A 23,457-nucleotide genomic window follows, 5' to 3' on the forward strand; every position below is an offset into this window, starting at 1 on the left:
AGTTTTCCTACTTCTCTGTTATGGTATGTTCATCCTGGCTTCTTATCTTTGCAGTCAACATTGCTAACACCACATATTCTATTAACTTATTCTGCCAAACCTCTTTTGTTGGACTGTTTTGTCCTTCCACATTTGTACATAGGCTATTCTGGCTGCAGGAGTTGCATAAAGAAAAAGATTTAATACATTCCTAGGTATCTCAACCTCTATTATACCCAAAAGGAACATCTCTGGGTTTTTTGAAATGTCAACTTTAGCAAAAAAATAATAATAATAATTTAAATTTCTGTGTATATCTTTCCCCAATATTCCTTAGCTTTCTTACATCCCTACCACATGTGTATAAATGTCCCCTCTGCTTCTTTGCCTTTCTAACACATTTTAGATACCCTTTTATACATTTTGACCAATTTAGTTGGGGTGAGGTCTCCTTTTCCATTGGAGAAATATTGGAGGGTATGGGATGACAGATAAGAAGACTTGAAAGTGTTGGTGAGACTTTCTTTCTTTGAGCACAGGGGTTACAGGGATTGTGTGAACTTGCATGGAAGCCCTGGGACAAGCTCCTAGTCCAGGCATAGGCAAACTTGGCCCTCCAGATGTTTTGGGACTACAACTCCCATCATCCCTAGCTAACAGGACCAGTGATCAGGGATGATGGGAGTTGTAGTCCCAAAACATCTGGAGGGCTGAGTTTGCCTATGCCTGTCCTAGTCCTTCCCCAAGCTTCCCCTTTCATATCAATCCCAGAATGCATTGCCCAGGAACCAGCTGAGAAATACTGCATGGCCCACGCCCACCTGACAGGGGACCCTCCCAGTGATTGCAGCTTCTTCCCTCCCCCACCACCACGATCCTTTCCTAGATCTGCTCTTACCATCCTTTTCTGCTCCTTCTGCCACTGATCTTTGAATTCCTTCCGCCATTTCTCAATTTCATTCCTCTTCGCCCAAAGAGGCTGCAAGGCAAGTTGGGGTGCAGGAAGTGAATCAGAGAATCATAGAGTTGGAAGAGACCACAAGGGCCATCCAGTCCAACCCCCTGCCAAGCAGGAAACACCATCAAAGCATTCCTGACATATGCCTGTCAAGCCTCTGCTTAAAGACCTCCAAAGAAGGAGACTCCACCACACTCCTTGGTAGCAAATTCCACTGCCGAACAGCTCTTACTGTCAGGAAGTTCTTCCTAATGTTTAGGTGGAATCTTCTTTCTTGAAGTTTGAATCCATTGCTCCGTGTCCGCTTCTCTGGAGCAGCAGAAAAGAATCTTTCTCCCTCCTCTATATGACATCCTTTGATATATTTGAACATGGCTATCATATCACCCCTCAACCTTCTCTTCTCCAGGCTAAACATACGCAGCTCCCTAAGCCATTCCTCATAAGGCATCGTTTCCAGGCCTTTGACCATTTTGGTTGCCCTCCTCTGGACACGTTCCAGCTTGTCAGTATCCTTCTTGAACTGTGGTGCCCAGAACTGGACACAGTACTCCAGGTGAGGTCTGACCAGAGCAGAATACAGTGGTACTATTACTTCCCTTGATCTAGATGCTATACTCCTATTGATGCAGCCCAGAATTGCATTGGCTTTTTTAGCTGCTGCATCACACTGCTGACTCATGTCAAGTCTGTGGTCTACCAAGACTCCTAGATCCTTTTCACATGTACTGCTCTCAAGTGAGATCTCCAGCAGTCAGTTTCATTATTTACAAATCTATGGCATCCAGGAGACACCATGAGTGATCAAGGGACCTGGACAAATCAGTAGGATGGATTGCAAGCCCAAGAGATATTTTAGTTGCTGCCTTTTGTAAAATGGTGTCTCATCTAAGCTGAGAAACACTGTACCTGATAGTATTCCTTCATTTGCAAAATCCCAGCCGTCTCTATGGCCAAGTTCCCTGCCCTGATGTCATGCTCCATGGTCATGGTGTACAGAGTCTGTAAGGGCATGCAAATCTGAAAAGACAAAGAACACAGAGCCAATGGGTTCTAGGAGTGAGAGTCTTGGATGTTTGGGTTCAAATCCTAGCTTACAGGGAATGCTCAGTCTCCCTATCAGCACAGCGATGAAATAAGACCTCCTATCTCACATATGTGGCACTGCTCTGCCACTTTCATTTGCTGGCTCAATGCAGTAGCCACAGCATATGTGAACAGCTCACCCCACGGATCAGAGTGTCCACATCAGCACTGCAACTGGCTTTCGAGACTTTTGAAGCACCAGAGCCAATCCACAAAACAGGTTGCATATTTACATTACAGCCACCAGAAGGAGCTTCTGCCCCACAGAAGTGGTTTTCAGCAACAACCCTTCTGCCTGGTTAAAGGAGGAAGCAGAGAATCGAGCTTCAGGAGTTCTAGCTGCAACTTAGCCCAGCCATATTAGAAGCCGGTGCCATGGCACTACGATACAGTCAAACCTCAATTGTCAAATGTAATCCATTCTGGAAGACCATTCGACTTCTGAAAGGTCCGACAACCGAAAATTGAAAGCAGAAGCCTCAATACAATTTCAGTTACTTCCAGGTCTTTGGCATTCAGGAGCCAAAACATTCAAAAACGGAGTCATTTGAGAACAGAGGTTTGAGTGTACATCATAGAACAGGGACATGGAACTGTGTGGTGCTCCAGATGTTGTTGGGCTCCAACTCTCATCCCCTCCCCCCCCCAGCATGGCCAATGGTTAAGGAAGGTGGGAGTCGCAATCCAGTGACACCTGGGGGGACCAGGTTGCCCACCCCTGACATACAGAGGGTGCTGCTTGCTTCTCAGAGCTGCAGGAATGAAAGAGACATGAAATTAATGCTAATAGCATGGTGTAATTCCCATAAGAGTTCATTTTGCTCTGCCAAGTAGAGAGGCTAGCTTTCAAGTGTGCCATTTCCATTAACTAGCTTATGAGAACATAATACCAGAAAATAACGGTTGCCTCTGGGTGCTGCATTCTTGGAAGTGGCACCTGGAACACCTGCCCTTGCATGGGCTGGTGGGTAAATTCATACATACTGGAAAAATGGTACCTGTAAATGTGGTTGAGGGTGTGTGGGTACACACACACACACACACACACACACACACACACACACACACAAGCTCTGCATGGGAGAGACTAGCAAAGACCCTACAGATCAGACAACGTAGGGCAATAGCGAAACCATTTCACACAACCTGTGAAATGAAGTCCCAGAAGGGAGCAAGCAGGAAACAATACCTGTGGGAAAATGGCACTCCTGCCAGCATCAGCGATCTTCAGGATGTTCTTTGCAAACTCAGTTTCTATGAACAGGAAACAACAGTAGACTGAATTCCCAAAGAAAACATATAGTAGGAGCAGAAAGCTTCTTTCTATGTAGCCACAAAAACATGGGATTTTGGAAAGCTGCTCCTACCTTGTGGCAAGGTTCGTGGAAAGAAGTGTGTGTGTTGGAGTGTTGTGGGTATCAAGGAGTTAAACATTGATTCAGCATGACTAAGCATCCTGGGGCGTTGCCTACTTGATCCCTTGCCAGCTAGCATCAAGACGCATGGCTGTCTCCACTTGGTTGGTGAAGAGGTGATGGCTTCTCCCTGAATGTAATTCCACTTGTATCTGGTGTATCCTTAATGTACCAAGACTGCTTTCCAATGCTGCAAGGCTGCAACTGAATAAAGCCTTACTGAAAATCCAGCTTCATTCTCAAATGCTTCCTGTGGGGCTCTGTATGTCGCAACACTGTGTACCCATTCTAATGTCATATTCTGCTGCTGTTTTGGCCAGAGTTGCTTGTGGGGACATTTTTTTATGACTGCCTAATGTGGAAATATATCACCTGGGTGGCTTAGCTTTAATTTAAAAGAGTCTGTGTTAGGGGAGAGTTTGGAGGGTCTGCTGGCCTGTTTAGGTCATGGATAATGCAAAACCAGCCTCACCGTAATTCAGGCGTTTGTCAACCCAGGTCAAGAGTTCCTTGACGTATTTGCACCACATCTTGGCATAGCCTAGGGCTGCTTCCACACCACCAGTGCACTTGATCAGCATCTCGTCGGCCTCTTCAGCTGAGAAAATTAATTTGCAGGTTTCAGGAAGTAGTAGCTGCAGAAGAAGTCCCTGTGGCTGACTGACCACCAGCACTCAGCAGCGTGAGGAGGCCAACAAGTCTCCATTGGTCAGGACTCAGGTCATCAGTCAAAGCCAGACTTGGTGTCTGGCCGCTCTGCCCATTGGCTTCCAGGAGACCAAGCATCTTTACCAGCCTCTTGCTTTACTCTACCCCCCCCCCTCCGCTGATTGGTGATTGGCTTTTTCAGGCCTTCCTTGTAACATGCACTGCCATTGTAACATAGTGCCCCGTGTGTGTGTGTGTGTGTGTGTGTGTGTGTGTGTGTTTTGCAGCACCTGCTCCATGTCTTCCCCCTTCCTGATGCCTTGCTCCTGAGCCAGACAAGCCTTTCTCTAGTTCACTTGCAGTGCTGCTACCTTCGTCTCTTTGGGCGCTTCCAGACGCAGCCCTAATATTGTAAATAGGTTATTCAGATATCACTAAAGGGGTCATTGGCAACAGGTTTGTTGTTCTTGTTTTACTTATTGGATTTCCCTCAGAAAAAAAATGATCCAAGTTAAGTGGGGTGGTGAAATATGGGTTGGTATTTTGATGCCAACCAAAACAGAGAAGGTGCTCCAGAAACAACAGACAAAATCACAGGAACCTCTGGAAAGAATGACAGGGGTATAAAATCTTATTTGTAGGTGTCCAGCAACATTGGGAGGGATTTTCAACCTTAAGGAGCCCCAATCCCCCAATGACTCATCCTTTGGATGTGCCCTTCTTGTCATCTGTCTGGGTTACTGTTCTGGGACTAATCCTGGCTCAGTTCTCCAACCTACAGTTTCCTTTTTCTTCCTGGCAACTTGGTTCTCCTGTAGGAGGGCAAAGGACCCCACCTGTGTGAGACATCACATTGAATGTCTGGCTTTTAAGAGTGTGTACATACTTAATAGTGATCACTCTTAATTCCAGAGCACTTCTCTCTTTGACTCCCTTTTTAATACAGTAACGCTTAAACTTGACTTTGATCCCATGAATCAGTGAGTAGGAACCTGTCATTTAGGGTGGAAAAATCACAAAACCTAAGCGAGTTCTTCCAAGGGTATGCTGAGGAGGGGGCTGACTTACATAATCACATGCCTCCCAGGAAGGTCACCCTTGTGTTGCCACCATTCAGCCATTAAACTGTCCCTAAACAGTTCTGAAACTAGAGAAAGGGAAAAGGGAGGGCCAGCATTCTCCTCCCCCTTCCAGGGGAAAGTAGGGATGGGGGAAGCAACCAAAGAAAGTGTTTCCTCACAACAGGCTGTGGGTAGCCATGCTGTTTAGTGAAAATATAACCGGGGGTGGGCTTTTGTAATTTAAAAAAAACCACCATTTAATTGACACCCCCTCCATCAGATCCCCTTTTAAAGCCATCCAAGCTACTGGCTATCACCACATTGTGTGCTAGTGAAATCCATAAATTAATTGTGCATTTTGTGAAGAAGGACTTTCTTTTGTCTGTCCTGGATATCCTGCCATTCATGATGCCAAAAATTTACAAGAGTCCTCAAGCCTAGCAGCAGATGTAAAATGACAGTGGCAATCCAAACTGAATTTGGCCACTTTTGTTTAACCTCCCTTGCCTGTTACCTGACATGTTCCCTGGTTCTCCTGCTTCCGAACTTCCTTCACATTTATAGAAAGCTTCATCTGTCTGTGAAACAAAGAGATGATAACATTTTTGAGAATGCTTTTAAATGGGTGAATAACCCCCAAATGCGCAGCCCCCCCCCATTTTAAAGCTTCATTTGGTTTGTTTAACACACCTGCAGTGCTTTAGGGCTCCTCTGTTTACCCCATTGCTTTCTTGCGAGGAACCCCATTCTTCACACTGAATCAGAACAAGGTCAGCCGGGTTTTCTCCAGGTGGGCATTGGCTCCAATTGAGCACTAAAGAGCAAGTGGGAAACCCGCTTGTGCTTTATAGGAATGGGGCATGTGGCAGTGTGAACGAGCCCTTCATTTTGCTAAAGGGCATGAGATCCATGAAAGTAGCAGACTGAGCACCCGCACCTCAGACTCACCCACCCAGATGGTAGGAGGCAAGTGATAAAACCCAACACCTCACAAAAGAGAGCTGAAATATCCTGCAGTACCTGAAATATCTCAGGTGCCTTTCACACCCTTTGAGCTAAAAAGTGATATTCAGCTAATTGCTCAGTATTTGAGGATCCAAAAGGATCTGTTCCGTGGATCCACAATTTTACACCATGGCAGCACTAGACCAAAGTACAGGATCTGTGATTTTTGCAGTCTTGTCAGTGAGACAGATATGATTTGTGATTTAATGGTAATTTGGGAAGGAGGAGAAAACTTTTTTAAAAAATATGCTATTTCCAGTGGATCTGTTTTGCTGAATCTTTGCACACGTACACTGCCCATTCTCTTCCTTCCACTCTCTCCAATTACATTTTCTCTTTTTTGACCACTTTCTCCCCTAGCCCCTCCCCACAAGCTCCCAGAAGCTTCCCTTTCTCCTGCTTTCAGCTTAAGTGCTGGTCTGAGCTTTGAAAAGCACATGCAGCAGAAAAGAAGCAGAAGAAGGGGAGAGTCTTCCAACTTCCTCCTCCAGCTCTGCAGGACTTTTCAAGTGGAAGAAAGGCAGCCAGCCCCCTTCCCCCCCCCCTGTTAATGCAAGGGACAGTGAGTGGTGTGTGGGTCATTTGTGGGCACCAGAGGACGTTCTCAATGGGGCCACCGCACCCACAGGCACTGTGTTGGCTACCCCAGCATGGCGTGCAGACAGATATCTTGCTAGTTTTGTGGGAATAGACTTTAGGGGGAGTTTATCACGCAAAGGAAGGGATTTGGTTACTTTTGAACTGTTGAAACAAAGTAGCTTTTCACAAATGCACTAATAGTTTTTCACTCCAGTGTCAGGCTCACATTTCAACATACCTGTAGTTTTTCCATCTGTAGGTTTGAGATTCCACTATCATTGTCATTAGCATCATCAATGAACATATCAACCGCCCTGCAAATTAGAAAGAGCCAACAGGTAATATTACATACACGGCAGAATTAAAGGTTCTCCACCAGAACCAGACAACACAATATGGGCTGGAACATTATACGGAATGGTGTAGCTGCCTTGAGTGGTAGATTTGGGGTGCCATTACTGAGTGGCAAATCCTCCCTTATTTCTTATTAGATTCTTATCTGGGAGAATGGTAGCATTTGGATTTTTCCACCCCAAGAACCAGAGTATTTGGGGCCACCCTGACTGAGCAAGATGTGCTCAAATTCATTTTTTCTGGTAAAATGTACAAAATATGTGCTTTCAATAGGGAGTCATAATCCATTGTGGCTCCCTGCTTATATGCACAAATGATGGCAAAAACACAGGTATTTGCCTTCAGGCAACATGAAGCAGTCCTCCATTGCTGCTTGTTCATCAGTTTGAAAGCCTTCCTTCCAAGATCTGCAGTGGCAGCATACCAAGAAATGAAACTATTCCCTAAAGCTATGACCATATAAACAAAAGTAGCTTGTCAGACAAGCTGATTTGATAGAGAGAAAAGTTGCACGAAACTCCAGAAACCTTGATTTTTCTCCCCCCGCCCAGGTTTGCTTGAACCCAAGGTCAAGCAAACCCAGCAGTAGCAACAACTGTGGGGGGCTGCTTGCATTTCCACAGAACAATTTTAGTTGATCCTGCTCCCATTGAAACTGCATTCCTTTGATTTGTTCCCACAGTAAATTACTCCTGATGTCTGCAGAATTATCTATCGTCATCATCTTCATTAATCAATTAGTTTCTATAGTTACCTCAAGACAATGTACAATGGAAACAGCAATAAACAGTTGCTGGGGTGGGTGGGGATACCAGCAGTTGTGTTTAAAACAAAACTAACACCATACCAAATAGACATGCAAAGCAAAATCCTATTTAGACAGCTGGAAAAGCCTATAAAGCCTCAGTTTGTTTCTGGAAAGTGGGGCTATTGGCACCTGTCAACAGGGCCGTCTCTAGGCCCAGGTCCGGTGGCGCGGGGCACCAGGCCACCAGGGGCGCCGCTGCCCTAGGCGCGCCTCTCAGCTGTTCAGGCCGCTCTCCGGAGGTGCACGGGCCTGGGGCCGCCTCCGCCACGCGCAGGGGCGTTGCAACAGGGGGCGGCCAGGCTGGAAACGGGGGGGGGGCCACCGGAGGGATCCGCCGTGCCAGGGCGCCAGGCATGCTTAAGACGGCCCTGCCTGTCGACATTGAGCATCTCAACAGGAATGCTATTCCACAGAGCAGGGGCAGCCACACAAAAAGCCCTGCCCAGAGTTACCGCAGAGAAAACTTTGGAAACCTTTGGAACTGAAAGGATAAATTCTCCTGCACACTGCAGTGATCGGCTGGGTGAGATATAAGGTGGTCTCTCAAGCTCCCTGGTCCTGAGCTAGGGAGGGGTTGATATCTTCATACCTACACCTTGAACTTGGACTGGCAGCAGCTTGGCAGCCAGAACAAATCCCCCAAGCAGCGTGTTCTAGGCTGCCGGTGGTTTGCTCCCGCATTCTGCAGTGGCTGCAGCCTGTCGACAAACCCCAAGGGCAGCCCCATGGAGTGCACCGTAGTAGTCCAACCACGAGGTTACCAGTACATGGTCAAGTTATCCCAGTCCAAGAATGGCCACAGCTGTCTTACCAACCAAGCTGGTAAAAGGCACCCCTAGCCACGGAGGCACCCGCACCTCAAACTTTAAAAAAGAAACAAAACAAAAATATCATAAAGTACAGTCCATGTCTGCTACACCTTGGGGCCAATCAGTTTGCTTGAAGGATCCCCTTAGCCCAGTCAGCCATCTGGATCTGCCCAACTTGCACTGTTGCAGGTGTGCCATAATAGCTGTTCTGCGTTTGTAAGGAACCCATATGTTGGTGTCACAGCTCCTAAACCCCAGAACGCCCTGCCCATTGACTTGAGGCAGGCTCCTTCCCTGTCTTTTTTCCAGCACCTGCTAAAAACCTTTCCGTTTGGGCAAGCCTACCCAGACATGTAAAGTTGATGGGTATTTTAACCCATACCGGTAGTTACAGGAAGGTAACCGTGTTGGTCTGACGTAGACAAAACAAAATTTTAAAAATCCTTCCAGTAGCACCTTAGAGACCAACTAAGTTTGTGATTGGTATCAGCTTTCGTGTGCATGCACACTTCTTCAGATACCATTCTAAGCTAACCAATAGTTAGCTTAGAATGTATACTTTTAACTGTTGATTTTATTAGGTTTGCTTTTATTGCATGTTACCAATCACAAACTTAGTTGGTCTCTAAGGTGCTACTGGAAAGATTTTTTAAATTTTGTTTTGACTACGTCAGACCAAAACGGTTACCTTCCTGAAGGAGCGTCTCCTCCCCCATCGTTCTGCCCGGACACTGAGGTCCAGCGCCGAGGGCCTTCTGGTGGTTCCCTCACTACGAGAAGCCAAGTTACAGGGAACCAGGCAGAGGGCCTTCTCGGTAGTGGCACCCACCCTGTGGAATGCCCTCCCATCAGAGGTCAAAGAGAATAACAATTACCAGACCTTTAAAAAGGTAAAGGGACCCCTGACCATTAGGTCCAGTTGTGACCGACTCTGGGGTTGCGCGCTCATCTCGCATTATTGGCCGAGGGAGCCAGCGTACAGCTTCCAGGTCATGTGGCCAGCATGACAAAGCCGCTTCTGGCAAACCAGAGCAGCACATGGAAACGCCGTTTACCTTCCCGCTGTAGCGGCTCCTATTTATCTACTTGCATTTTAACGTGCTTTCGAACTGCTAGGTTGGCAGGAGCTGGGACCAAGCAACGGGAGCTCACCCCGTCACAGGGATTCGAACCGCCGACCTTCTGATCAGCAAGCCCTAGGCTCAGTGGTTTAACCCACAGCGCCACCTGGAAAGCATCTTAAGGCAGCCCTTAAGGGAAGCTTTTAATGTTTGATGGATTTCTGTATTTTAATATTTTGTTGGAAACCGCCCAGAGTGGCTGGGGGAACCCGGTCAGATGGGTGGGGTATAAATAATATATTATTATTATTATTATTATTATTATTATTATTACACTGATTTTTATTGACAATTTTAATGTATGTTTTATATTATTTATATTATATTATGTTTTATATTATTTGAAAAGTGCTTAGAGGTTTTCTTTTACATTTAAGCAGTATATAAATTTTGTTAAATAAATAAATGAACCAGGCTAATAGCAAGAAGGATTCGGCTGGGTTATTTCTTCTAGCTTTGCACCCTCCAGTTCTGGCGAAAAGCATAACAACCTGGACGGGTTAGTAGAAATATTGTTCTGACAATTCTAAGCCATTTTCATGGTTGCCGTCGTACGTTTTTCAGCAGCCCCAGTTGATGGAGATGCTCATGGCCCGTCTGCCTTGGTCTTTCTCCTTCAGTTCTGTCCCATGTACACAACAGTATGGATCAATTGAGTGGGGGTGGTGAGCACTGTGTTAGGAGGATTGCTATGAAACCGATCTTGGATACATACGAATTTCCAATTGAAATTTCTATGGCATCCAGACTCCGGAAAATCTCACTGAAGCGTTTCTTGTTTTCAGTCCCTTTCCCTTGGCTGTTGAGATCTAGAAAGGAGGATAAAAGAGAAATCCCCGTGAGGCCTAAGATAGAATCTAGCCATGCATATCTAATTCTGGCCCTTGTCATCATGCAAAATTACACAGCAGTCTTGTCTTCCTTTCAAGCTAAAATCTATTGTAAACTATTTGAATAATTAACAATATGGATGTGCTCAAAATCTTATTGGGCTTAGTCATGAATGCTCAAACTGAAATAAAGACAGGCACAAGATTTGTAGAGCTGGCTTGAAACCCTCCTTAATAGAAATATGCATTTTGCTCCCCGGGGGGGGGGGGGAGTGATGCTAGTTTGCATGAAGATCTGGCTTGTCACAGCACTCAGTCCTTTTCTTCTGGAGGCTACTACTCAAGGAGGCTACTCAAGGGTATGCAGTACGGGCAGCTTCTTCCCCCCCCCCAAAAAAGTTAGAAGTGTGGCACTTACTGTAACAACTTCATGGTGTCTGCCTTTTTCCTTAAAAAGAAAAAAAGGGGGGGGACACTGACAGCACTAATTGGGTAGCACACATGACATCACCAACGCATCAGTCCCGTGAGCAGTTTTGCAACTCTTTTAAACATATTTGCATTTTTAAAAACAGAACATGGAGGATGAAAATATAAATGAATAAACAAACATACAGCATTGTGAAAAGTAAAACTTAAAGAAAGGCTGTAAGCATAGGAGAGAGTGGCAGAACTGTTGGTCGACGCAGCATCTGACCTGATAAGATCCAGCAATTGTCATGTAAACTGAAAAGTTGCCAGGCTTGTACCACAGACCAATAACCAACTGCGACTTCTCTTTAAAAATTGTGTCTGTCATCCCCCCAATGACAAAAGCAATACTGGAAGGGTCCCACTGCTAGTAACATCATATTCTGAATCCATGCAATTGATGGGGGTGGGGCTAGCTAGTTGAGAATATGATAAAGGGTAAGAGAAATCAGTGTTGTTGTGTTGGAAGGATATTTACAGGAGGAGAAAGAAAAGTATCTTCACAGAAAAGCAAGTCACATTTTGTTCAAGGAGCTTTAAAGCTCAGTCAGAGAAATGGCACTCTACAAATTGCTGTTTGCTCTGAGTCAGCTTTAAAGAGCCGCTTTTCGCAGGGAAAGCTTTGGAGCAAAAAATGGGGCACTTGGACATGGAGCTTTAAAGTGCAGACCTGTGCCTAGAAAGAGCGGGGCATAAGGTAAGTGTGGATAAGCCCTGGCTGGCAGTGGCCTAACAGAATTTCAGGGCTTCCCCACACTTCCCCCCAGGGAAAACTACTCTTTAGTGCTCAATCGGAGTGAACAGCAACTGTGGATTGCCACTTGTTCTGATTTGGAGCTAAAGAGTGGGTTTCCCTGGGAAAGGTGAGGGGAAAGGGGAAAACAGCTCAGACCTGTGCTTCCAAGGCACAGGAGAAGCAGAAGTGTGGACACGCCCTTAAGACATTCCCTGCCCTTCCTGGAGATGTCTGGGATTGAACAGTGTTTTCTCTGAGGACATCACAACAGTCATTGCAGTGGAGAGAGCTCCATGGGATGTGGGGAACAAATTGTCTCTTTGGTGTGGGCCAGACTAATTCCAGGAGTCTTGTTAAACAGGATCCACCCAAGAAAACTGACCTTATTTTTTATTTACCTATTTCACACCAGTTGCCAGAAAAACGGCGGCAAGGATGATATTTCCCCAACCAGTGCTCCACTATTTTTTTAACGGTCCTGCTGAGATTGATTGACAGCTGGGACTCAGCAAAAATCACTGAGCTCCACTTCCAGACAAAATTCAGGGAGCAAAGCTGCCCTGCCAGCTTTCAGGTAGCCGTGCCACTGCTGCTTTCCGGGAGGGAGAGGACAAAGTGGGAGGGAAGCTAGCTTGGTGCAGGCAAATGGGCAGGCTGAACTTGGCACTTCCTCCCATGTGCCCACAATATGCCAATCTCCCCGAAGCCTTGCTCCTCTCCTTCCTGGTAAGTGGTCTGGCCACCACTGGAAGGAAGAAGCAAGGATGTGCTCCATGCTGGTCCCAGGGCTTCTGATGCCAAAGAAAGGCCATTGGAATCAGGGGCTGATTGGGAAGTGACATGACAGGCACCAGTAGCTGGTTGGTTGGTATCAGGGTAGCATAGAATATCTGCACTATTTTCAGCTGGATTCCTCCTAGGATATTCACAACGGAAACCATGCATGCCCTGTGCCATCACCATCTCTGCTTCAAAGGGTTGAGAAAACTCCAGTTTTGAGAGGCACGCAGGGCGAGGAGAGGGGCAAGGAGAAATACTTGCACTGATAGACCCCTCTCTTCTGACCTTTCCCTTTGCTTTGCTTTCCTTCTAATTTTGGTCTGTTGCCGCCTCCTTTCCTGCTCAAAGGTGCTATTTAAAATTTGATAGAAGAAGAGGGCAAAAATAGTTCAGTAGGGTTGCAGCCAAGACTCTCAGGAAGTGTCAAAGGCCTGCTCTTAGGTTTAGTCAATATTAAAATGCTTTTTAAAAGAAAGTAAGCAGGGAGAACATCAGCTGTGGTTAACTCCTAATAACCAGAGGTGGTGGTGAGAAATGTGGTCTATAGCACTGAGGTGGGGGGACGGTTCCCTGCCTTCCCTCTTCCTATTTTATTGTATTTTATATTTAGAATATACAAAGCTAATAATAATAAAAATAGAAATGTCTAAGCAGTGAACATGAATTAAATAATATTTATATTATTTATCTGCGTATCAATGATCACAGATAAAATCACAAAATGTTGAAAACAAGCGTACATCAGTTGATTGTCTGGGGAGGCTTGCTGATTAACAGTATTTAGCAAGCATCAGAAAAGGTATAGCAAGGGTGCCTTCACACACAGAGACATCATTGATGCAACTCAACCTCATTATGACATCAGTGTTGCCCAGCCAATCCCTATGAGAGGCTTTATCAGATGCCAAAATGGTACCCTCCTCAACAAGGAAGAAGGAGTGAGGGAAGATCAGGAACCGGGGGAAAGAAAGATCAACATCAGGATCTGCTGCCCCTGTGGATCCTGCCGCCTGAGCCAGTTGCCTCGCCTAGCCTCATGGGTGGGCCAGCCCTGGCTTTACCTGAAAGACACATAAATCCATTCATGGCACAGCAGCAGCCCAGGCACACTGGGGGTCCCTCAGGGCCCTTGTTGGCTCCACAGCCACACTCCAGCAGCCTCCTCAGGGGTGTGGGGCACAGCGGATGTGCTGAGCAACACCGGGAAGGAGGGGAAAGGGGCTGCCAAACTCCTCAGGACACTGCCGAGTGTCTGTTCCTCCTTGCGCCCCTGTGAGCATAGTGCACCAGCCGCCTCAGCATAATGATGGGGTGTGTCAAGGGTGTGCCAAGCAGTGAGCGGAGAGGAGCATGCATTGGCAGTGCAAACCCGTGCCCCCCGCCCTTCTAGCCTTCTCCCTAGAGTCTCACTAACATCCAATTATGTATCCTGAAACAAACACATGGCCTGCAAAAGACTCGGGGGGGGGGGGGACTTGAAGTGGTGGAATCTAGACTTGACCACTTCAGACTGCCAGGGGAAGAGGCCATTTTAGAATGCTTCCCTGTGAAAACCACCAAGCAACAATTTAAAACACTCTATATGCTTATAATAAACCTGGATATCAGGATGCAGCATGTGTAAAGATGGCCTAACTCTGGGTCAAAACCCTTTGCCAAACCTTTAAAAGGAGGCATGTGCTTCTTCATACCATAAACAGAGCAAAATCTCTCTGCTCTCCTTCCCCCTCCTCCAGAAACAGGATGTGGTTGCCTTAAAATCAAGGGGTTGCTTCACTAAGCAGCAAACGGTGGGAGCAAAGGCTTGTTTGTCAGGCAGAAATGGAAACAAAAAGAACCAGCTATGTTGCCCCAAATCATTTGAACCCAGCTGGGTCTTGCACCTCCTTGCTTGCCTCACAACGGAACCACACAGATTGCCCAGTTGAATTTTAATGGGGAGGCAGCTAAGAAGGAAAAGACAAAGACTTGAGTTTACTTTCATCCTGGCAGTACTGGCTGACACACCTTGGCCGACCACGAAAATTGCATGGGTTGGAGAAAGAGGCTTTGCTGGCCTGTCTTTGTGGACAGCAAGCATGCTAAATGCAACAGAATCCAAGCATCTCTGTAATCTGGGAATTATCAGTGTCTCCAAACAGCATAAACCCCTCTGTGCTGTTCTTACGGTTGTCAACGTGAAGGCACGCCTAGGAAGTTGACTTTTGCACTTTAGGGCACGATATGCAAGGCTGTACGGGACGTGGGTGGTGCTATGGTCTAAACCACAGAGCCTAGGGCTTGCAGATCAGAAGGTCAGTAGTTCGAATCCCCGCGACGGGGTGAGCTCCTGTTGCTCGGTCCCAGCTCCTGCCAACCTAGCAGTTCAAAAGCACACCCAAAATTGCAAGTAGATAAATAGGTACTGCTCTGGCGGGAAAGTAAACGGCGTTTCCGTGCGCTGCTCTGGTTCGCCAGAAGCGTCTTAGTCATGCTGACCACATGACCTGGAAGCTGTACGCCAGCTCCCTTGGCCAGTAAAGCGAGATGAGCGCTGCAACCCCAGAGTCGTCTGTGACTGGACCTAACGGTCAGGGGTACCTTTACCCTTTACCTTTATGCAATGCTGTAGCCATCTCTGTACATCTGTAGCAATAATCCTAACTCTGCATAACAAAGTGGAGTGTGGGGTTCACCTTGCTAGTGCTGGGGGACGTGGTGGTTAATGGGGAAGATTGGTTACTAGGGATAGTCCGTGGGGATTCAAACCGCCAAGCTTCCGATCAGCAAGCCCAACTGTCCAGGATACATAAAATAGGCACAATTCCACTAAAAACAGTTATGCTAAAATTAGTCTTTAACCCTCTCACAGTGCAGTGACAGCAATAAAATGCCAGCTCTCCAGGTGATTCTTTCTGGGTAGAATCTCCAGAGGGAGGATGCCACTACGGAGAAGGCCCTGGACCTAAGAATCACCTGCCACATTTCAGACAGTGGCTAAAATGAAGGGCACAGCCATGGGTGCAGCCAGGATTTCTGCAGATCCAAGCTATCAGAGACGTGATTGGTCAGTTAGTTAAGAATTTTTATTTACTTGCTTCCCCCTGTGCATCCTGACTATGCTCATGGGCCTGGTAGTGATGACTTCGGCACCGTCCAGAGAGAGTCCATGCCTTAGAGCACCTCCCGTCCAAAACACAGGGAGTAGCTGTAGGGTGGTTCACACTTACCTTGGCTTCACGCTTCCCAGGTCCAGGTCTGAATGGGGTGGGGGTGGGGGGGTTGGCCTGGCTCTTTCGCTGGGAAAACCTGCATTTTATTGCTAAATCAGAGCAAACCGTAAGGTGCAGAAAACCTGATTGCCATTTGTTCCAATTCAGTGGTAAAATGCAGGTTTTACCCCAAACCCAATAACAATACCGCCCAGATCTGTGCTTAGAACCATGCCACAAAAGGACGGGTGGATGAGCCCTGAGCTTGCCTGCCTGTGAGTCACTATAGCCAGCACTGTCAATGAGCCACTTACAGTAACTGCTGTGAAACAGACCACATCAGGGCTGACAAGGACCACACTGTCTGCTAGAAGAGGGAAACCAATGGGGGCCCACAGTCCACAAGACTTCTACAGCTTCTCCCCCCACCCCCTCATATTTAATTTTGATATTCTTCCCTTCCAGGAAGTCATAGCAAGGAGAGATCCCAAAGACACCCGTGGTTGGATTTGCTTTATATCAGTATCAATATTTGACTAATATAATCATCTCTCTGAGCAGTAGACACTGAATCATATAAAAGCTGTAGGAAGACCAAACTTTGCACTGTCAGGCTATGCAGTACTCTATGCTTTAAGTTGTCATGCGCCAAGTTTATTTTAAAAAAAATCTGTGTCAAGTTGAAATCAATAGCTCTTATAAAAATTGCATGTTTTTGCCTAATTTATTTTGCTTTGTCCACAAAAAACTTTGCAGGGCACTGAAACTGTTCACTCAGCACAGGAAATCTTTCCCAAAACACACACTGCCAATTTCACCTGGTAGTGCTCACATGTTCAAGACTATTTTTGCAACCATGAGGACTAGAGACTTGTTTTTTTAAAATGGAAGCTGAACAGACAGGATGCAGAATATTGTACTTAATACCAATCTTTACATCTGTACAATATGTGTACAGAAGCTTAGAATATGCACAGTCATGAATGTATCTTATAACACTGATGTCTATCTTAATGCTAAGGAACTCAAGAGCTCTTCCTAAAATTTAGCCTAAATGTCTTATTATATAAATATAGTAAACGTGCCTTGCCCATATCTAGGGATGGGCAAATCTGTCAATTCTAGTTCATTTCTCATTTTTCCAGTCTTAGTTCAGTTCTTCACATTTCCGCATTTGCAATTTTTTATTTAAAAAAAGCAAGTCCCTCATGAAAATTAATTACATTTTAGTGCTGGTTCCTAATATACACATTTTTTGCAACATAGTTTCTCTTTATATATTGCATTACATGCTATTTTCACTAATATATGCATTTATATCCCGTATAGTTAAAGCTATGGTTTTCCCAGTAGTGATGTATGGAAGTGAGAGCTGGACCATAAAGAAGGCTGATCGCCGAAGAATCAATGCTTTTGAATTATGGTGCTGGAGGAGACTCTTGAGAGTCCCATGGACTGCAAGAAGATCAAACCTATCCATTCTGAAGGAAATCAGCCGAGTGCTCACTGGAAGGACAGATCCTGAAGCTGAGGCTCCAATACTTTGGCCACCTCATGAGAAGAGAAGACTCCCTGGAAAAGACCCTGATGTTGGGAAAGATGGAGGGCACAAGGAGAAGGGGACGACAGAGGACGAGATGGTTGGACAGTGTTCTCGAAGCTACAAACATGAGTCTGACCAAACTGTGGGAGGCAGTGGAAGACAGGAGTGCCTGGCGTGCTCTGGTTCATGGGGTCATAAAGAGTCAGACATGACTAAACAACTTAACTACAAACAATGTATTTATATGCATACTTTACCCCAGAATATGCATTTTTGTACACCTTACTTGTCTGCAGAACAACACTGCAAAAAGTAAAAATACACAATACCATAGCAACAACTTATCTCATGTGAAATCAGTTCGCGAATGCCTGGTGGAATAAAAACATCCTTGATCACCTAAATATCATAGTGGAGCAGGCCTGGCACATTTTCCTGGGGAGTTTCACTTTTTCCCCATTTGTAATGACTGTAGCAGTGTTACTAGCAAGAGTCAAGAAGTTGCCCTTTCCCAAAAGCAAACATGAATGCCTTAGGCATGCATGGCGACTACTACGTAGGCTCATTTAATTGCTTATAATCTTAGTCACTCATAAGTCTCCAGGTGCCAAAGTCTAACTCATGGGTAGGCAAACTAAGGGCCAGGGACCGGATGCGGCCCAATTGCCTTCTCAATCCAGCCCATGGATGGTCCGGGAATCAGTGTGTTTTTACATGAGTAGAATGTGTCCTTTTATTAAAAACTAGTGTCATTCAGCCCGTTTAATAAACGGGCGCTAGAGCATTCAGCCTTTTTCGGTGGCGGCGGCGGCGCGTGGGGGGGCGATTGGCCCCTCCCACGGCCGCCGCTTCGTCAGGGCGCTCCGCTAAGCCCAGTTGGCCAGCGGGCGCCCAGGAGAAGGCCGTGATTCGGCCTCTTTTGGCGGCGGCGTGGGGGGGCGATTGGCTCCTCCCACGGCCGCCACTTCGTCGGGGCGCTCCGTTGAGCCCAGCTGGCCAGCGGACGCCCAGGAGAAGGCCGCGATTCTTCTGAGGACTGCGAGGGAAACGGTAGGCAGAGGTGGGGAGAGCGTGTGTGTGTGTGTGTGTGTGCGTCAAGTCTCTGCGTCCAATCCCTGTGTCCGTGGGGCACATGCTCAGTAGCGCACATGCTCAGGGAATCTGGACGCAGAGACACTTGCACTTTATTATATAGGATGCATCTCTGGGTTATCTGTGGGGCATAGGAATTTGTTCATATTCCCCCCCCCAAAAAAATATAGTCCAGCCCCCCCCCCACAAGGTCTGAGGGACAGTAGAACGGCTCCCTGCTGAAAAAGTTTGCTGACCCATGGTCCCTCAGACCTTGTGGGGGGCCGGACTATAGTTTGAAAAAAAAATTGAACGAATTCCTATGCCCCACAAATAACCCAGAGATGCATTTTATTTTTTTTTATTTTTTTAACATAATTTTTATTGGTTTTTACAAATTACAAAAGATGGTACATACATAAACACCTTTTCCACCTTCTTCCCACCCCCCTCCATGGGTCCTCCCCTGCCACAGAAGTATCCCACGCAGGTGATCAGTCAGAAGTGGTCCATTTTATGATTGGGTTTCTGTCCTCCTCCCCCTCCCCTGCCCCCCAAGCCCCCCCCTGCCACCAGGGAGCTCCAGTGAACCAGGGCAGTACGCAGGAGTTCATCCATCCAACCATCTATTGTCATACCAAAAAAAAAAGAAAATACAAAAAGAGAAAAAGAGAAAAAAGAGAAGAGAAAAAAAAAAGACAAAAAGGAAAAAAGACAAAAAAAAATTCATCATAATTGTTAAATTCATAATTGTTAAACCATATTTTGTGGGCTTCCCCACCCTCCCACCCTTCCCCGGTTTTCCTCCCTTATTTATCATCTTCAACAGTTTCATAGTTCATATTTTATAACATACACCTTTATATCTTATACCACTTTTAAACTATTATCATTTTCGCCTATTGTCCAATTACTGAGAAATCAAACTCCCATTTTTTCTTCCCGTGCCTAATTTTTACCCCTCTATAGGCCTCCATATTTTCACCTTTTTCCAGAATCAATTCACTTTTTAAACCTATAACTATTCCCAAACTAACCTTACTCCCCCCGAGTACCTGCTCCACCCCTCCAATCCAGCAAGTTCCATAGTCAGCAGTCCAGTTATAGTCCTATTAACCCATCCTTACAATCACCACTTCACTTTCCCTTCACCCCACCCCCTGTTTGCAGTCTTTTGCCATCCAGGCCTCCATATCAGACCCCTGAGCTTCTTCTCTTCTCTGCTTAATTTTTCCTTCTTCCCTGTGGTCATTCTGGAGTTCCAGTAAATCCAGTCGTGCCCCCCTCGAAGGGGAGGCACTCCATCCAACTTTTTGTAGAGTAAAATCATCATTTTTTTCGTGATGGGCTTCATTTTGTGTTAAATCATCACAGTCGTCATCATTGTCATTCTCACATTCATCTTCTTCAGTTTCAAAAGCTTCATCTTCTAGGAAATCATATTCTGTCATCACAATCTGGAATTGTTGCTGTAACACTAGCCGTTGTGTCTCCTCTTGACATAGTTCTATTCTTGTTTCCCACATTAAGGTCAAAACAGTCCGCTGAAACTCAGGCGGGTACCTTTTTGTTGACATAGTTCAGTCCTGTCAAGGTCAAAACTTGTCACATGGGGTGGAATATGATCGCAGTCTATTTTCTCGACTCCATTTTAACAAGCTGGCTGCATTCTTAAAAATAAAGTTCGAACTCACATTTCAAAAGCATATAAACCAAAAAAAAATTCCCAAAAAGTCCAGAGATAAAGATAGAAATAAAATTTAACTATAAATCCTGGTCAGCTCACTGGGTTTTCTGGGCTGCCGGCTCCCGAGAAAAAGAAAGGTCTTTCTTAGTCTTAACTTCATTCTGCAGGGCAATCACCACAGTCTCTCTCCCCTTTTACCCTGCATTTAGGGGAGATTCTCTTTGATGCCTTTGAGGAATCCTTTTAAGTTAAAATCTTCTGTTTACGGCTTCGGGTTTCTGTTTACTGTCTCTTATGTTACCGTGGGGGGGGGGGTGGCTTCCTCTTTTCCCCTCTCTCCCAGGTCCAAATTGTTGCCTTAATTTACATTCCAAAGAATCCAAATTACTCACAGTCTATTCATTTGCTGAATGTTCTTTGAAGAATTGGCCACCTCCACTTCCCAGACTCGCAGCTTCGCACTCTCAGAGCAGCAATGTCAGCCTGTCCGCCGCGGTTCACCTCCTCGCTCTCGGGGGCTTAAACAAAGCCGATCCGGGGAGGAGAGAGCCCGCTTTTGGCGCCGCCAGGCAAAATCTGTCCCCAAAAAGCACGATTTGGGGCTTTTAAGGAGGTTTCGTTTCGCTGGAACGATTCCCTCCACCTCTGAAGCGCCGAGGTCCGCTCCGCTGTGCGGACCCCCGTCTGAGCAAGATGGCGTGGTCAACCGGAAGCCCCAGAGATGCATTTTAAATAAAAGGACACATTCTACTCAGGTAAAAACATGCTGATTCCCAGATCATCCGCGGGCCGGATTGAGAAGGCAACTGGGCCACATCCGGCCCTCGGGCCTTAGTTTGGGAAACCCTGGTCTCCAGGGGATGAAGTTTAGCTCTCAGAGTGAGAAGATAGTTGTCATTCCAGACAGCCTGTGTGTTGAACATTCACACTGATTTGTTTGCAGAGAACTTAGATAGCACTGGCTGTTGACTGAGCATCAATTCCAGATTATTTGCAGGGAAGTTAAATGATGTTGTGTCAAAGCAAGTGTCACCCAACACTTTCCAGTGCATTTTCCCATCACTTTCCTTATCATAAATGTCTGATCTTTTGCAGAAGCAACTTTGTTGTTTGAGACCTCTAAAGCAACATTAATTGCACAACCTGAATTTGTTACAGAATTCCACCTGAAAACAGTGACTGTCTGGAAGTGCCTGTAGCATGAAGACAGAAACCAGGGGATACTTGAGTATTTTTGCTATCAGAGCCACCTGTGGCCATGAGGCTCTGCCCAGAAACTACTGGACACAGCCTCTGTTCCCAATGCTCCCAGGCAAAATCTCTGTGTGTGGCCAGGTTCTGTCCCTACCCTACCAAGGTCCACCCCTTATTTCTAAGGCTCTGCCCCACTAATCTTAGGGTGGAATTTAATTAATGAGTCCCATCCACAGAATCGGCTTCTTCTTGTACAGTGGCCTTCCCTGCTCCTCCCCTTGAATCCTGAAATTGGCTCTGAAGGGGTTGGGAGAACCCCAAAAAGTGCACTGGGGGAGGAGAGGGGAGAATTGTTCCATCTGTCAAGCCCAGGTGCTTGTCCTAATGGAATAATGGCCTTAGTGCAACATTGAATTCCTTCCTCAATATCTTGGTTTTAGGAAACCTGGTAACTTTGCAAATCAGTGTGTAGAACTGCAGAACTGGCCAGACAGGGGGTCCTAAAACATACCCCTCTCATTCTTAAATGGTGCCTCTAACTTCTGCCCAGAAATTAATGCAGAAACTGTTTGATCATAGAATCATAGAATCCTAGAGTTGGAAGAGACCACAAGGGCCATCCAGTCCAACCCCCTGCCAAGCAGGAAACACCATCAAAGCATTCTTGACATATGGCTGTCAAGCCTCTGCTTAAAGACCTCCAAAGAAGGAGACTCCACCACACTCCTTGGCAGCAAATTCCACTGCCGAACAGCTCTTACTGATGATGATTGTGAGGTCTGCTGACCACCCATTTCCTCGCATGGATTCCCCCATTCCTTTGCATGTACGTGTCTTGTCCTGTGTGGGAATTTTGTAAACATGGGAAACAGATCTACCCACTGTCCTTCAAATGCTTGCTTGTAAAGCAGTGTCGACATCTATTCTGTGTGTGCCAGGCCCAGGACAGGAAATAATGTTCTAATTGAGGCAGAGAAAGATGCTGAGTTGTTTTTTTTTGTTTGTTTTTTACTATTTGACACTTTCTGTGAAATGAGGTAAGAAGAGCACAAAGGGAAGTGGAACTTCTGCCTTCTTGCTGAGCACAAACGAGCTGTAAAAACATCCACCATGGAAAAAGAGAGCCAGTGGCTAGGGAGCCTTGTCCTTACTGTCCGACAGAATGAAATGAAGGCCTGATATGGGATATGAATCATTCACTCGGGTCGTACAAGGGGGTTGTAGCGCAAGCTGTAAACAGTGAATCAGGGGCACATAGGAACATGAACCCCTAAGCGTGTTTAGGAGAACCACGCCCATCCACTCTGGAAAATGCCTTCTGGCTTTTCTCTTTCATTCATCCCTGTGAGACTATGGAATGCCCTTCCAAAAGAGGCAATGGCGGCTTTTAAGAAGGATTGGGCAAATTCACTGAGATAATGTATATCAGTAACTCCTGACCTGGGGGGCTGTGTTCTCCCTCTCCTGTGGGAGGCAAGAGGCCTCCGAGTGCAGGTTGCTGGAAATAGCCAAGAGGGAGAGAGGGCTGCTCCTGCGCAGCTCCTGCTTACGGACTTCTCATAGGCATCTGGCTGGCCACTGGCCACTGGCCCCATGCAGCAAGCTCTTCTTATGACTATTGGAATGGGCTCTGGGGCTTAGAAACTATTAGACCTGGGCTCTGCTTGTAACACAACATTGTGATCTGTGGGGGAAGGTTCCTGTATCTGAGGACTGCTGGAAGATGAATATGGTGCATGTGAGAGCAAGTCAGGGAGTCAGGACACCTTCCCAGCTCTAAGATGCTCTGCGATTTTGTGTCCACTGTGTAGGTGTGTACGTACAGAAGGGCAGTTAGGCAAAAACAGCCTGGAAATGGAAATCTGTGCTGATCACAGCCCTGAGCATGGCTGGCAGGAGATGGGCCACCCTGCAAGTGCTCTGCAGACTGCCTGAATAATTTCCACTCAAACATCTAGTCACTAGTGCATCAGCTGATACAAATCTGTGGAGGAAAGTTTTCTAAAATTTCACGTGTGTGTGTACATATAGAATTTCGAATCTGACATTTCTGCTACAAAACTTTAAAAGCATTAGTTTTAAAAGCTGCTTTTTTCAAGTTTCAGGATTATGGTTCCAATTTGTGTACCTA

The 23,457-nt window shown here is 46.2% G+C and overlaps 1 protein-coding gene across 8 annotated transcripts in view; it reads right to left on the bottom strand.

The window, feature by feature from the left end:
- Window positions 1-23,457, bottom strand: part of GMIP (GEM interacting protein) — a 93,002-nt gene that overhangs the window by 38,286 nt on the left and 31,259 nt on the right. For 5 of the 8 annotated variants that reach the window (XM_088662763.1, XM_035101744.3, XM_035101737.3 and 2 more), the window contains 7 exons: window positions 10,539-10,632; window positions 6,970-7,045; window positions 5,662-5,725; window positions 3,911-4,036; window positions 3,213-3,277; window positions 1,847-1,957; window positions 878-958 (listed from right to left, as the gene is read on the bottom strand). In XM_088662763.1, coding sequence (XP_088518889.1) covers window positions 878-958; window positions 1,847-1,957; window positions 3,213-3,277; window positions 3,911-4,036; window positions 5,662-5,725; window positions 6,970-7,045; window positions 10,539-10,632 — 617 coding nt within the window. Of the gene's footprint in view, window positions 1-877; window positions 959-1,846; window positions 1,958-3,212; window positions 3,278-3,910; window positions 4,037-5,661; window positions 5,726-6,969; window positions 7,046-10,378; window positions 10,504-10,538; window positions 10,633-11,071; window positions 11,106-23,457 lie in introns of those variants that run through there. The other 3 variants (XM_088662768.1, XM_088662767.1, XM_088662766.1) reach the window with 2 other exon arrangements.

The sequence above is a fragment of the Zootoca vivipara genome, chromosome 2 (genome assembly GCF_965207765.1).
Source record: "Zootoca vivipara chromosome 2, rZooViv2.hap1.1, whole genome shotgun sequence".
Lineage (NCBI taxonomy): Eukaryota > Metazoa > Chordata > Lepidosauria > Squamata > Lacertidae > Zootoca > Zootoca vivipara.